The sequence below is a fragment of the Coffea eugenioides genome, chromosome 6, assembly GCF_003713205.1.
Source record: "Coffea eugenioides isolate CCC68of chromosome 6, Ceug_1.0, whole genome shotgun sequence".
Lineage (NCBI taxonomy): Eukaryota > Viridiplantae > Streptophyta > Magnoliopsida > Gentianales > Rubiaceae > Coffea > Coffea eugenioides.
Genome location: NC_040040.1, coordinates 24,034,015 through 24,048,598, shown reverse-complemented (window position 1 = coordinate 24,048,598; position 14,584 = coordinate 24,034,015). Strand labels below are relative to the sequence as shown.

Below are 14,584 nucleotides of genomic sequence, written 5' to 3'. Positions count from 1 at the left end.
TAGATCAATTTTAGGCCATTTGTGTTGTTTCCAAAGATTTGTGCTAAACTAAGATATTTTGAGATACAAAGTTTTTAAAGATGGTCTGTGGCAGTATCCTATGATTTGTGAACTTCAGCCAAACCAAGAATGAAGAAGAACAGAAGAACATGATACTTCATTGTTGCGTAAACAAAATATGCCAAGTTATTACCTTCAGTAAATGAAAATCGAGCAGTACATAAATTAAAAGTAGAATTAAAAATTATTTACTTTCGGAAATGTTGAAGTTAGTCACATTCTCTAAGTTAAATTATGAATTTTTTTGGTATTTTTAATTATTATTAAATCAAAGCTAATATTGTTTCTACAAAAAGGATATGTAGTAGTGCTGCAAGAAGGTAAGAATTGAAGGTTAAGAGAGATGCTTTTCTGTAGTAACGTAAATTGTTGGTGGATAAATAATTGTGGGGACTGACGATACTAATCCTGGATGCAGAAGTACCTATAACATTGCAGATTAAGTGCTAGAAATTTTAAAAATTTATAAAATACAAGTGTCAAAACTTTAGAAAACTGATAGATGTACAAGTTACTTAAGTTAGTTTTCTGTGTTGTTTGTGGATTTAGCTGCTAGCGTGCTGCCAAGTCAGATTCAGAATCCTTAAGATTTTGGACTTTAAATTGAGATTAGTTTTCTTCGGTTAATATATAGCAAATAAAAACACATTAGTTTAAATGCTTAAACATGGATTACTTTGTGTAAGAAGTATAAAACGTATGCCTGAAACATGGATTAGTTTGTGCAAGAAGTATAAAACGTATGCCTGAATCATATGGACGACTTTTTCCTTTTCAAAGAAAATTCAATTTTATGGGTTTCAAAGAGAGTAACAACTGCTAAGGGGTATCTAATTGTGTAGAAAAAGTAAATTACTAAAGATATATGTGCACTTGAGCAATTTGCTAAAGTTCGGTAAAGTACTTATCCAAAGATATATGTGCATGCAAGAATCATTGAGGATCAGTATCTTTAATCCATTAATGAATACACCATTTCCTAAAAATTCCTGAGCATTTGGAGTTGGAAGCATTTGATTAGAAGTCTATTTCTTTCCCTTTGGAAATTGCATAATTCTCCTAGAATTAGACCATTCGACCCAAACATGATTTCATAAAATAAAGAATCTTAACACATCCTTGAATTATGAACTAAATTGACTTTGATAGTTTAAGCAGATCAAGAAAGATAAAACTAATTTTTATTACCACTTATCTCTTTATATCCTTGTCTCTGTATCTGTGAATCCTTATCAAGATACAAAATTATTAATGACAATTTAATACCAAATTTAAAATTTTCCATTTTATTAAGAGAGGCTTATATATGTGTGTGTGTGTGTATAGTTGTAACGAAATCAGCCATGAATTAACTATTTTTAATCAATTTAATTTAAATATTTGACTTACACTTAGTATATTAAATTTTATAAAATAATAATTTGTAAGGATCGAAAACAACCAATCGAAAAGCCAATCGATAAGCAATTAAAAGATCGCAATATAACAATAAGTAAATAAAATGGAAAGAATTGCAAACCAATTAACTACACAGCTCCTCTTGAACTTGTAGATTAATTCAAATAAGCTTCTTCAAATTGATGAATTACAATCACTCTTGTGTACAAAGGAAGGTTCACCTCCTCCTTGCCCCGAACACCACTCGGTCAAGCCAGGACGTTTTACTATCCCTCAGGACAACCCTCACAGAGCTATACTCATGAAAGATTCACTCACAAATGAAAAGCTTACAATGAACCTCACACCACTAAGACTACAAATCTTCTTTGATGAGTATTTTCTCACTAAAATCACTCTAGATCTTTTGTATCTTCAGTGTGTCAAAGTTGTTTGAAGTATCTGACCAATCACTATTTATATAGGACCAAGAAAGAGCCTCATTAAAGCTTCCAACGGATAGAAAGTAGCTGAAGAGTCAACTAGCCGTTGGAGTGTCGGACGTCCGATAGCCCTGTTTCATGCGTCCGACAGCAGGCAGTGAGTTTCAGAGATTTTCTTCAATTCTTTCGGACGTCCGGTGCAAGCTCTTTGTGTGTCCGACAGCAAACAAACAGATTTGAGAAATTATCTTGTTTCTATCGGACGTCCGGTAGAGACATATTCAGCGTCCGATAGTTTCGTCGATTTCGAAGGATCCTATCGGACGTCCGAAGCATGCGTCCGAAGTTGTGCAATGATTATCAGACGTCCGATCCTGACTTCTTGAGCGTCCGACAGCTTCAGCATACTTTGTCATCTTTCAATTGTGCTTAATCTCTGAACCTGATTTGCTTCATAGCTGAAAGTATTTCTTGAAAAGATATTAGTATTATCCATTGTTTTGTAAACATCAAAAGATAGGGACCAAGGTCAACATAATTTTAGTTCTATTGTATCAATTTTCATTCCAAAAAATATAAGCTTTAAAATAGAAAAAGTATCCGTGCAAATGCACTGGTGAATATCTAGTTAAATAATAAATATAAGTAGAGTTTATTTCCACAGTAACCTTTTTTAGAAAAAAATACTCCTAGCTAGTGTGATGCTCTTTCACAAATTATTATCTTTTTAATCTCTTTTATGCAATGTAAACTTCCATCTTAATGTTGTGAGACCTCATATCAATAAATCTCCTCCTTGTGCTAAGGGATAATTCACAAACCTCCCCTAAAAGTTTTGACAATTACATTTAGATCCCTTTACCTCTAAAAAATTATGCATACCTTTTCTGAATAGTAGTTGTGAGTTTTATGTGGCTAATGTAAGGGAAAAAAATTCATATTAATACCTCAAATTTCCCTTAAGGAGTTTTTATATTTAAATCAAATTATTCAATGAATATATTTTTGTTTTTCTCATAGTCTTAAATAGTCTCGCCTCAGGCCTAAATCATTTCCTCCATATTCCTTTGGCCAAATTTACAATCGCATATTTGTGTTAGCAGCTGTCGATTGAACTTTGGTCGGAGATAAAATGATAACAAATAGAAAGAGTGAGATACTAGTCAATTAAAAAACACGATTAACACTAGAATTTGTGAGACGAGGAGACTTGGATTATAAAATGGATAAGAAAACTTGAACGGAAGAAAAAATGTGGATTGAAACTATACGAAAGAAGTAGCATAGTAGTGATTCAGTATTTGGTGATGGGCAAATTTTTGGTGATATGTTTGTTAAGTTTGATATGCAATTTTTGGGAAGATTATTATAATCATTTTGAGTCCTTAAAAAGCATTGTAAGTATAATATTTGAATATAGAGGTATGCAACATTAGATTATCAGAAATCTTGGAAGAAGTTTTTGAAATTTTCCTTTGCTATAATGCTATTCACTTGTTTCTACCTTGTGATTATTGATTTCCACATTCACACTCGAAATGCTAAGGAAAAAGCAAAATTCAAGGATGAAAAAAAAAGACAAGGCAATAAACATAGGAAAAGTCTCTAGATTTGATTAATGCTAAAATATTATTAAATGATTATAGCATTTCTTTTTCATTTTTTATGAGTAACACTTTTTTTAAAAAAAAATTAGTAGGGGAATGATGGGATTTAAGAAGCGAAAAGAGAATAGGGAGATCAAAATTCAGGATCTTTGATTCTTGGGAGTAACATGATAATATTATTTCTAAAAATCCAATGTCGAATCCCAATGATTTAATATAAAGGAACTTGGATGATTGAAGAGTTTAAAATATAAAATATTTCTTAATTATAATATCTTATTCATTAATCAAATGTGGAATCTTATGTTTGTTGCCCCTTTCTTTTTTGCTTTGAATATTGAGTATGAATTGAGTAAAATTACACTATGAGAAGGTTCATTTAAGTAAGGTTTTCCTACATTCAAAATGGGAGCTTACATGACATAAAAAAGATTAAAATAGTAATAATTTACAAAAGAACATCATACTGGGAATATTTTCCTTAAAAAGGTTATTTTAGAAATAAATTCAATATGAGTATAGTACTAAATTTTAAACATAATTAGCGATTAGATATTAGTTCATCATTCATATTTGAATTATTGAGTATTTGAATATATAACTCGTAACTTGCAAGCATATGCTAAAAGTACATATATAATGGCTGAATTATTGGACTTCCACAGAATTTTGCGACCAGTCCGTCCCATGCGTTAATGTGTCATTGTGGGTGGAGTTCCAATATTAAAGAAGTATAGTATCAGTGGTTGAATTAATTAATGAGCACAATTGAAATGTACAATTAATTACACCAGCCATGGGTAGATGATTAGAAAAAAGCGACCCGGCAAATAAATATGCATCAATAAATGCTGAAAGGAAAAATCAAGAGAAATTGGCAATTAGATAATAAATATAAGCAGAGTTTATTTCCAAAATAACCTTCTTTAGAAAAACAAAATATTCCTAGTGTGATACTCTTTGACAAATTGTTGACCTTTTAATCTCTTTTATGCAAAGTAAACTTCCATCCCTTTAGATCCCCTAAAAGTTTTGACAATTACATTTAGATCCCTTTACCTCTAAAAAATTATGCAACCTTTTCTGAACAGTAGTTGTGTATTTTATGCGACTGATGTAAGGGAAAAAATTCATATTAATACCTCAAATTTCCCTTAAAGAGTTTTAATATTTAAATCAAATTATTCAATGAATATATTTTTGTTTTTCTCCTAGTCTTAAATGGTCTCGCCTCAAACCTAAATCATTTCCTCGATATTCCTTTGGCCAAATTTACAATCGTATATTTGTGTTTGCAGCTATTGATTGAACTTTGGTCAGAGAAAAAATGATAACAAATGGAAAGAGTGAGATACAAGTCAATTAAAAAACATGATGAACACTAGAATTTGTGAGACATGGAGACTTGGATTATAAAATGGATAAGAAAACTTGAATAGGAGAAAAAAGGTGGATTGAAACTATACGAAAGAAGTAGCATAGAAGTGATACAATATTTGGTGATGGGCAGATTCTTGGTGATACGTTTTTTTAACTTTAATAGGCATTTTATTACTTTTGGGAAGATTATTATAATCATTTTGAGTCCTTAGAAAAGCATGGAAGTATAATATTTGAATATAGAGGTGGGCAACATGAGATTATCAGAAATCTTGGAAGAAGCCTTTGAAATTATTCTTTGCTGCAATACTATTCTTTTGTTTTTATACCTTGTGATTATTGATTTCCACATTCACAATCGAAATGCTAAGGCAAAAAGCAAAATTGAAGGATGAAAAATGAAAAAAAAAAAAGAAGACAAGGCAATAAGCATAGGTAAAGACTCTAGATTTAATTAATGCTAAAATATTATACAATGATTATAGCATTTCTTTTTCATTTTTTATGAGTAACATTTTTTTAAAAAAAAATTTAGTAGGGGAATGATGGAATTTAAGAAGCGAAAAGAGAACAGGGAGATCAAAATTTAGGATCTCTAATTCCTAGGAGTAACATGATAATATTGTTTCTAAAATTCCAATATCAAATCCTATTGGTTTAATATAAAGGAACCTGGATGATTGAAGTGTTTAAAATATAAAATACTTCTTAATTAGAATATCTTATTCATTAGTCAAATGTGGAATCTTAACTTTGTTGCCCCTTTCTTTTTTGCTTTGGATTTGGGTTTTTGGCATTGAATTTTGAGTATGAATTGAGTAAGATTATAGCATGAGATGGTTCAGTTAATTAAGGTCTTCCTGCATTTAAAATAGGAGCTTACATGACATAAAAAAGATTAAAATGGTAATAATTTACAAAAGAGCATCATACTGGAACATTTTTCCTAAAAAAGGTCATTTCAGAAATAAATTCCGTGAATCCATCATGGACGTGATTAACATCATGTCTCTAATCATTTCGATGAGGATTATTAACATCCAAGTCCTTGGAGCCTGATTGCATTAGTACCATCCTTGCCCTTGGGTATAATATCACAAAGTTCCTCGCTGTAAAGGTTGCAATGCGTTTTAAGAGAGTGAGAATTAAGTATATCACGGGAGAAAAAAAAAGAATTAATGGCAAAGTAACTTACCAGAACAACCAACAGATGGAGGAGGAGAATCCAACATGCAAGTGTTAGTGTGGCGTTGTCCCACATCGGCTTTTGTATAAGGGAACCTTTCCCTTAGTTGCCTATAAATATAGTGGGCCTGTGATGGAGTTAAGTGCACCAAAACCAAGAGAGCATTAGTGGGCTATTTGGGCCTTTGGGTCATTAAGCCTTTTGTTTAGTTAAATACTTTTGGACTCTCTTGTGTTTTAGTATTAGGTGTTTTGGGCGTAGGAACACTTTCCTAAGGCATCCTTTGTACTCTCTTCTTCATAGTAAAATATTGCTCCTCCTCCGCCCGTGGACGTAGGTCAATTTGACCGAACCACGTAAATTCTTGTGTTCTTGTTTTACTTATTTCTGCTTTGTTATTTGTCTTTTGGGGTTACTACAAATTCTTTTGTCAATTTCCTGGGGTCAGACCTAACAAACTGGTATCAAAGCTTCTTCGGAGGTTTTGGATTTTGTGGCAACAATGACAATAACAAAGATTGTCGTTGAGAAATTCGACAGGAATGTCAATTTCGGGATGTGGCAGCTCAAGATGGAGGCCATTTTGGTTCAAGACGGAGTTGATCTAGCGATACACGGAATTGAGAAAAAGCCAGAGAGTGTGACAGAAGCAAATTTTGCTGAGATGGATAAGAATGCGAGATCCAGTATTATCTTAAATCTCTCTGATGAGGTTTTGCGGGAGGTAGCCACTGAGACTTCGGCAAAGGCCATGTGGGACAAACTTAAGGTCTTGTACATGAAGAAGACAGTTGAGAATCGGCTTTATTTAAAGCAAAGTTTGTATATGCTTCGCATGACTGAAGGTACATCTATACTCTCACATCTTAATAAATTTGATTCCATTATTATGGATTTGGGAAATATAGATTCAAAAATTGATGATGAGGATCAGGCCCTGTTACTTTTGTGTTCCCTTCTCCAATCTTTTAAACATTTTCGCGATACTATGATTTATGGAAAGGAAACAATTTCGTATCAGAAAATTAAATCTGCATTAAAATCTAAGGAGCAGATAGACCGAGATATTACTAGAGAATTTAGTGGGGGCCATGCAGAAGGTTTGGTTGTTAGGGGCAGAACTGAGAGAAGAGAATTTGATAAAAGTAGATCTAAATCTAGATCTAAATCCAGACATAGAAATATGGAGTGCAATTATTGTCATAAAATGGGGCACATTAAGGCAGATTGTTTCAAATTGAAAAATAAATTGAAACAAAAGGGGAAACCTGATGAGAAAAATTTTGAAACTGCCGAAGCTGGTGTTGCAGCTGATGAGAATGAAGGAAGTATTTTCTTTGTGACTGATGACAGGACAAGGTCTAAAAATGAATGGATTTTAGATTCGGGGTGCTCTTATCACATGTGTCCCAATAGGGATTTATTTTCCACTTATGAATCTTACAATGGTGGAATTGTTTTGATGGGTAATAATGCTGCTTGTAAAGTTGTTGGTAAGGGTACAATTCGAATTAAAATGCATGATGGTATTGTGAGGACGCTCACTAATGTTAGACATGTTCCCGATTTGAAAAAAAATCTCATCTCTTTGGGCACTCTAGAGGCTCTTGGGTGCAAATACACAGGTGAAAATGGCATTATGAAGGTTTCTAAAGGTGCTCTCGTTGTAATGAAAGCTTGCAGGGTTGGTAGTTTATATGTTTTGCAGGGATCTACTGTCACAGGCTCGGTTACAGTTTCGTCATCATCATCTTTGTCTGATTCTGACATCACTAAATTGTGGCATATGCGTTTGGGACACATGAGCGAGAAAGGTCTGGGCATACTAAGCAAAAGGGGACTTCTTTGCGGTCAGAGTACTGGGTCACTGGAATTCTGTGAACATTGTATCTTTGGGAAGCAAAAAAGAGTTAGCTTCAGTTCTCAAGCAATCCATAAGACGAAAGGTACTCTTGATTATATTCATTTAGATTTATGGGGTCCATCTCGTGTTCCGTCTAAGGGTGGTGCCAGGTATATGTTGACTTTCATTGATGATTATTCAAGGAAAGTTTGGGTTTATTTTCTTAAACATAAGAATGATGTTTACCTCAGTTTCAAGCGATGGAAAGTTTTGATTGAGAAACAGACAGGTAAACAGGTCAAGCGGCTTAGAACAGATAATGGTATGGAATTTTGTGAAAGAGAATTAGATGAATTTTGCAAGAATGAAGGAATTGTTCGGCATCACACTGTCAGGATGACGCCTCAGCAAAATGGTGTGGCCGAACGTATGAACAGAACAGTTTTGGAGAAAGCGAGATGCATGATCTCTAACGCAGGGTTGGCCAAGGATTTTTGGGCTGAAGCAATTTCTATGGCCTGTTATATTGTCAACCGTGCTCCTTCTGCTACTCTTAATTTCAAAACTCCTGAGGAAATTTGGTCAGATACTCCTGCTGATTATTCTGATTTTAAAATTTTTGGGTGTCCAGCATACATGCATGTAAATGATGGAAAATTGGAACCTCGAGCTAAAAAGTGTATTTTCCTTGGGTATGCTTCTGGGGTGAAAGTATACAGATTATGGTGTCCTGATCCTAAATCTCCAAAATTTATAATCAGTAGAGATGTTACTTTTGATGAATTCTCTATGTTATCTTCCAAGAAGGAGTCTTCTAGTTCTTGTCAAACAGATGATAGTATGCAGAAGCAGGTGGAACTTGAGATTGGTAGCTCTGGTCCTTCTATTCAACAAGTGCCAGTAGATGCATCTGAATCTACTGATGAAAATAATTCAGAAGAGGAAGAATATTCCATTGCCAGAGATAGACCAAGGAGGGATATTCGACCACCACAAAGATATGCAAATTTGGTTGCATATGCTTTGTCTATCGCAGAAGAAACTGATGTAGTTGATGAACCTACTACTTATTCAGATGCGATTTCTTGTGATGATTCTGCTAAGTGGTTGGTTGCGATGAATGAAGAAATTGAGTCTCTCCATCGAAATGGAACTTGGGTTCTTGTGAAGCCGCCTCCAGGTAAGAAAATTGTTGGATGCAAATGGGTCTTCAAGAAGAAAGAAGGTATTCCAAGAGTTGAAGATGCAAGGTATAAAGCATGTTTGGTTGCAAAGGGTTATAGTCAGGTACAAGGTGTTGATTTTAATGAAATATTTTCACCTGTTGTGAAGCATAGCTCTATTCGTGTTTTGCTTGCTTTAGTTGCCATGTATGATTTGGACTTGGAGCAACTTGATGTTAAGACAGCTTTTTTACATGGTGAACTTGGAGAAAAAATTTATATGAAACAACCTCAGGAATTTGAAATTGAAGGAAAGGAAGACCATGTTTGTTTGTTAAAAAAATCCTTATATGGATTGAAACAGTCTCCAAGATAGTGGTATAAGAGACTTGACACTTTTATGCTGAGTCATGGTTATTCAAGGAGCATGTATGATAGTTGCGTTTACTTCCGGAAGTTAGATGATGGTTCTTTTATTTATTTGCTGCTTTATGTTGATGACATGCTCATTGCTGCCAAGAATTTGTCAGATATTCACACTTTGAAGTTGCAGTTAAGTAGTGAATTTGACATGAAACATTTGGGAACAACTAAGAAAATTCTTGGCATGGAGATCAAAAGAGACCGAGGAGCTGGAAAATTATTCTTGACTTAAGAAAATTATCTTGAGAAGGTCTTGGAGAAGTTTGGCATGAAAGATGCTAAACCTGTGACTACTCCTCTTGCTAGTCATATTCGACTATCTGCTGCTCAGTCACCACAGTCAGTTGAAGAGGAAGAGTATATGGCACGGGTTCCTTATTCCAACGCAGTTGGTAGCATTATGTATGCAATGGTTTGTACTCGTTCAGATATTGCACAAGCGGTCAGTGTAGTTAGCAGGTATATGTCGTGTCCTGGAAAAGCACATTGGCAGGCTGTGAAGTGGATTCTCAGATACTTGCAAGGGACTTCAAATTGTAGTTTGGAGTTTGGAAGAAATAATGACACTTTGGTTGGTTTTGTAGACTCTGACTATGCTGGGGATCTTGACAGGAGAAGATCACTTTCAGGTTACGTATTTTGCATTGACGGTTGTGCAGTTAGTTGGAAAGCTACTTTACAACCCGTTGTAGCTTTATCTACTACAGAGGCAGAATATATGGCCATGACTGAGGCAATCAAAGAAGCCTTGTGGTTGAAGAGTCTGTTTGGCGAACTTAGTCTGCATCAAGGTGTTACCACTATTTACTGTGATAGTCAAAGTGCCATTCATTTGACTAAAGACCAGATGTATCATGAGAGGACGAAGCACATTGATGTGAAATTTCATTTCATTCGAGATACTATTGCTGAGGGAAAAGTCCTTGTTCAGAAAATCAGTACCAAGGAGAATCCTGCTGACATGTTCACGAAACCTCTTCCAGTTTACAAGTTCAAACAATGCTTGAATTGGGTTGGTATTCGTTGTTGGTGAGCCCATTGGGGTTTATGTGGAGAAGGTGGAGCAACTGTTGATGTTGGGGACACGCCAAGGTGGAGATTTGTTAGTGTGGCGTTGTCCCACATCGGCTTTTGTATAAGGGAACCTTTCCCTTGGTTGCCTATAAATATAGTGGGCCTGTGATGGAGTTAAGTGCACCAAAATCAAGAGAGTATTAGTGGGCTATTTGGGCCTTTGGGTCATTAAACCTTTTATTTAGTTAAATACTTTTGGGCTCTCTTGTGTTTTAGTATTAGGTGTTTTGGGCCTAGGAACACTTTCCTAAGGCATCCTTTGTACTCTCTTCTTCATAGTAAAATATTGCTCCTCCTCCGCCCGTGGACGTAGGTCAATTTGACCGAACCACGTAAATTCTTGTGTTCTTGTTTTACTTATCTCTGCTTTGTTATTTGTCATTTGGGATTACTACAAATCCTTTTGTCAATTTCCTGGGGCCAGACCTAACAGCAAGTCCTTTGGAATCCATCAAATTGGTAGGTTTTATATCCCTTGCAACTCCTCCTTTGAAGGATTATGCAGGAGCAGAAGCAAAAGCCAAATATTACATATGGATGAAAAGTGTGCTTGACTAGAAGGTTCTTCTTCAAATACTACGATTAAAAGATGACCCCTTGAAAGATAGTGTTTCTCATTGAGGCTGAAAAATGAATCAAATTACTTGATACTCAAATCAAATTTGGTTAAATAAAAATTTGTTTGGACTTAGTTTGCCAACTAATCAAATCAAAATTTAAGAAGTATTATTATGTGTTAGATTAACTATCAAACTTGGCATTAACTTGGCTTGATTAACATAAAGTTAGAATTTACAAGCAAAAAATTCAAGTTACTCAAGTTTAACTCATGCTCGATTCTATTAAAACTCATTTAAGTTTGACTTAATTAATAAACAAGTCAAGTTTGAAGACCTTTCTCTTAAAGAAATTTAAAAAAATAAGTTTGAGTACAGTTTCAAGTTTATTAAATAATCTAACAAGTTGAATACTAGAACGTTGAATCTAGTAGATCTAGACAAAATCACTAAATTTATTTTAGACCATAACTGTAGATTGTTTAGAAAAAAAAAAGGACCAAAATGTAGACCCACCTACATGATGCAAACCAACCAGCCACGTGATCCATGCTGTAACCTTGCTAGCTTCACTTTGCTATCGCCTTGTATAAATAGCCGCATAGCCCCCAAGGGTCTTTTCACCACCAAAGTTACATTTTGAGTCTGTTCATATGCAAGGCATGGCTTCATCTATCGCTTGGATCGCAGTCTTTTCAATTGCCCTGGTATGGTTTCTCAACCATCAATACTGTACTTGAAGTAGTTGTTCATATGAGATAGTTGTATAGGAATACTGATGAAACCCGTGAATTAAAGCTACCTGAGAAAACACATTCTTCTTCCTTTTTGCACATTTATCTGCAGCTCTTCAGATGGCTCTGTAGTTCTATTCTCATAAAAGCTTGACTTCCAAACATTACCAATGCTGGTACCATACTTAAACGTCAATGTAACTTGAGTAATGGCATATGACACTAATTACCATTTTTTAGTTAGAGGATTCATCCGGAAAAGATTGAAAGTCAAATCAAGAACCTTAAAATCAACAAATGAATATTCCTGTTGCCAGTTGAGCTCGTATTTGGACATTAACTATCCTTCCCTACAAGGGGTCATCTTTTACAGTGCTACCATCAACATACCTATATTGACGTTAGTTTCTTTTATGTTGATATTTGCATTAATGTGCAGTTTGCATGCATCACGGAAGCAAGGAAGAATCCTACCGATTTTTTGCAATCTGCTGTCATTAATGAGCATACTGAGGACAATCACCATGCAGAGTCGACCCTTTCCAATCAGAAGAAGACAACTAATGGTAATACATTGAAGGATTTTGAGTATCATGGCACTGACGCTAAGTCTAAGGAGGGGAAACTTCTTATGAAAGACTTTGAGTCGAAGCCTGGCTCCATTTTGTTCCTTTATCATGGCAACGACGCTAAGTCTAAAGAGGAGAAGCCTCTTATGAAAGACTTTGAGTCAAAGCCTGGCTCCATTTTGTTCCTTTATCATGGCAACGACGCTAAGTCTAAAGAGGAGAAGCCTCTTATGAAAGACTTTGAGTCAAAGCCTGGCTCCATTTTGTTACTTTATCATGGCAACGACGCTAAGTCTAAAGAGGAGAAGCCTCTTATCAAAGACTTTGAGTCAAAGCCTGATCCATCTAAAGACGTTAAGTCTGAGGAGGAGAAACCACTCGTGAAAGATAATTAATGTCCAGGGAAGCCGCAACTTTACCTCTGAATGGACTACGGACATACATCTCTTCTAGCTGGTCTGTTTTTCTCCATTTTCTTTATTGGCGTGAAAATGTGTGATATGTAATAAATGCAGTTCTTCTTTCAACCAAGCGTTCCGTATAATTAATTAAATGAAAGTCAGTAGCGTTGAGTGCATTTTCTATTTCTTTGTTTGTTGTTCCTTTTGCCATTGACCATATACAGGAAGCGCACAAAAAATGAGCACTATTCAAGCATGACGAGAATCATAGAGTGAGCGAACCACTATACCTTGATAATCTAAAAAGAGTTCTGCAAACTCGTACTCTTGCACGAAACCAGGACCATATATATATATATATATATATATATATATAGCGATTCAATTTTCTAACGATGTGTGCGGTACGAATGCACATTAGAAGTACAGAGAATTCTAGAGTAAACTTTCACAAAAGAAGGGAAAGAATGGAGAACTCTTGAAGCGTGATTGATCGCTATTCTTAAGAATTTAATTATCCATACTACACTAAGTATTTGCTGTAGCGATATGGTAATTTTAACTTTAAGATACAACAAGAGAAGAAGAAGTTGATAGCAAATATCAAGTTTCTCAAACTAAGAAATGATCAAATAATTAAAGGCTTGTTTTTTCTTACAAGTAACCGTGTTTTCCACTCGTCTCTAAGTATCCTTTGATACATGGCACTTAATCCCAATTATTGGACTTTAAACTTCGTTCTGTGATATGGATTCTATGTGTTAGTCTCACGATCCATCTTAACTCAAGGGGCCACTATGAATTAGATGAACATGAAGTTGTATTTTGATTCTCAAGCTATTCCCTTCCTCTTTCTTCATTGTAAGGATTATAGCCTCTTTTGAAAAAAAAAAAAAAAAACTCTAATTATACAGGATTAAAGCAAGTAGCAACGGTCTATAAAGGATAAAAAGTAAACAGGCTGGGGCATATTTATTAAAACATGAAAATAATATGAAATTTTATAATACACATGATACGAATAATAAACTGTACGTAAATAATGCAAATATACTCGAAAAGTACAAAGCTGAAAACACAACTTCATTTACCATGTGCATAATAGTTGTGTGCACATTTTAGTGAAGATTTTTTTATTTGTAGTGTAAGTGAAAAGTTTCGAATTTCAAACCTTTCATTTACACTCTCTTTTTCCATATCATCCAATCCATCCCTTTCCGTATTTTTATGAAGATAAGCACATAATGTGAGTTTTTATTTTTTGAGGTGAATAACTTGTTCACAAAAAAGTTTTCTTGATTTAGGTAAAGTTTAAACTTTACGTTGTCTAAACAACGCAAGTAGATGCCACTAGGACAGAAGTCATTATGATGACTTCATCCAAGGTAACGGAAAAAAAAAGTGTACAATTGCACTTAAAATTTTGTGAATTTATAGTACTATTTCATGGTTTATCCCCTCATGAGTGTAATTCAAATTTATTGCTCCATTATGTGTGTACAATGTATCAAAACAAAAAAGTAGCAGATTGTGTTTTATTGCACTTTTTGTTTAGCTAGCTTCATGCAAATTAACCTTCGTAGATTATAGGTAAAGAATTGGTTTGCCATTCAATGTATCCTAGAAATATGTGTTAGTACATAACGTTTATTTTAATTTACGACTCAAGGTGATGCAAAAATAGAGTAATTTTTAGAAATTGTCAAAATGTGCCAAATATATAGGGGAGCAGTTACATGACCCACGCCGCGTAACCTCGTGTCGGCT

At 34.6% G+C, this 14,584-nt stretch overlaps 1 protein-coding gene across 1 annotated transcript; it reads left to right on the top strand.

Annotated features, from left to right (window-relative positions):
• Nucleotides 1–11,741: 11,741 nt before the first annotated feature.
• Nucleotides 11,742–13,000, top strand: LOC113773215. Its single transcript, XM_027317811.1, has 2 exons — nucleotides 11,742–11,820; nucleotides 12,287–13,000. The coding sequence occupies exons 1-2, from the start codon at nucleotides 11,767–11,769 to the stop codon at nucleotides 12,809–12,811; spliced, it is 579 nt and encodes a 192-aa protein (XP_027173612.1). The 5' UTR covers nucleotides 11,742–11,766; the 3' UTR covers nucleotides 12,812–13,000.
• Nucleotides 13,001–14,584: the final 1,584 nt, after the last annotated feature.

What these genes read in the sequence shown, in the direction of transcription:
- LOC113773215 (XM_027317811.1), top strand. Translation starts at nt 11,767, where the DNA reads ATGCAAGGCATGGCTTCATCTATCGCTTGGATCGCAGTCTTTTCAATT. An exon ending in CAGTCTTTTCAATTGCCCTG is followed by an intron (nt 11,821 to 12,286) that starts GTATGGTTTCTC and finishes ATTAATGTGCAG; the next exon opens with TTTGCATGCATCACGGAAGC.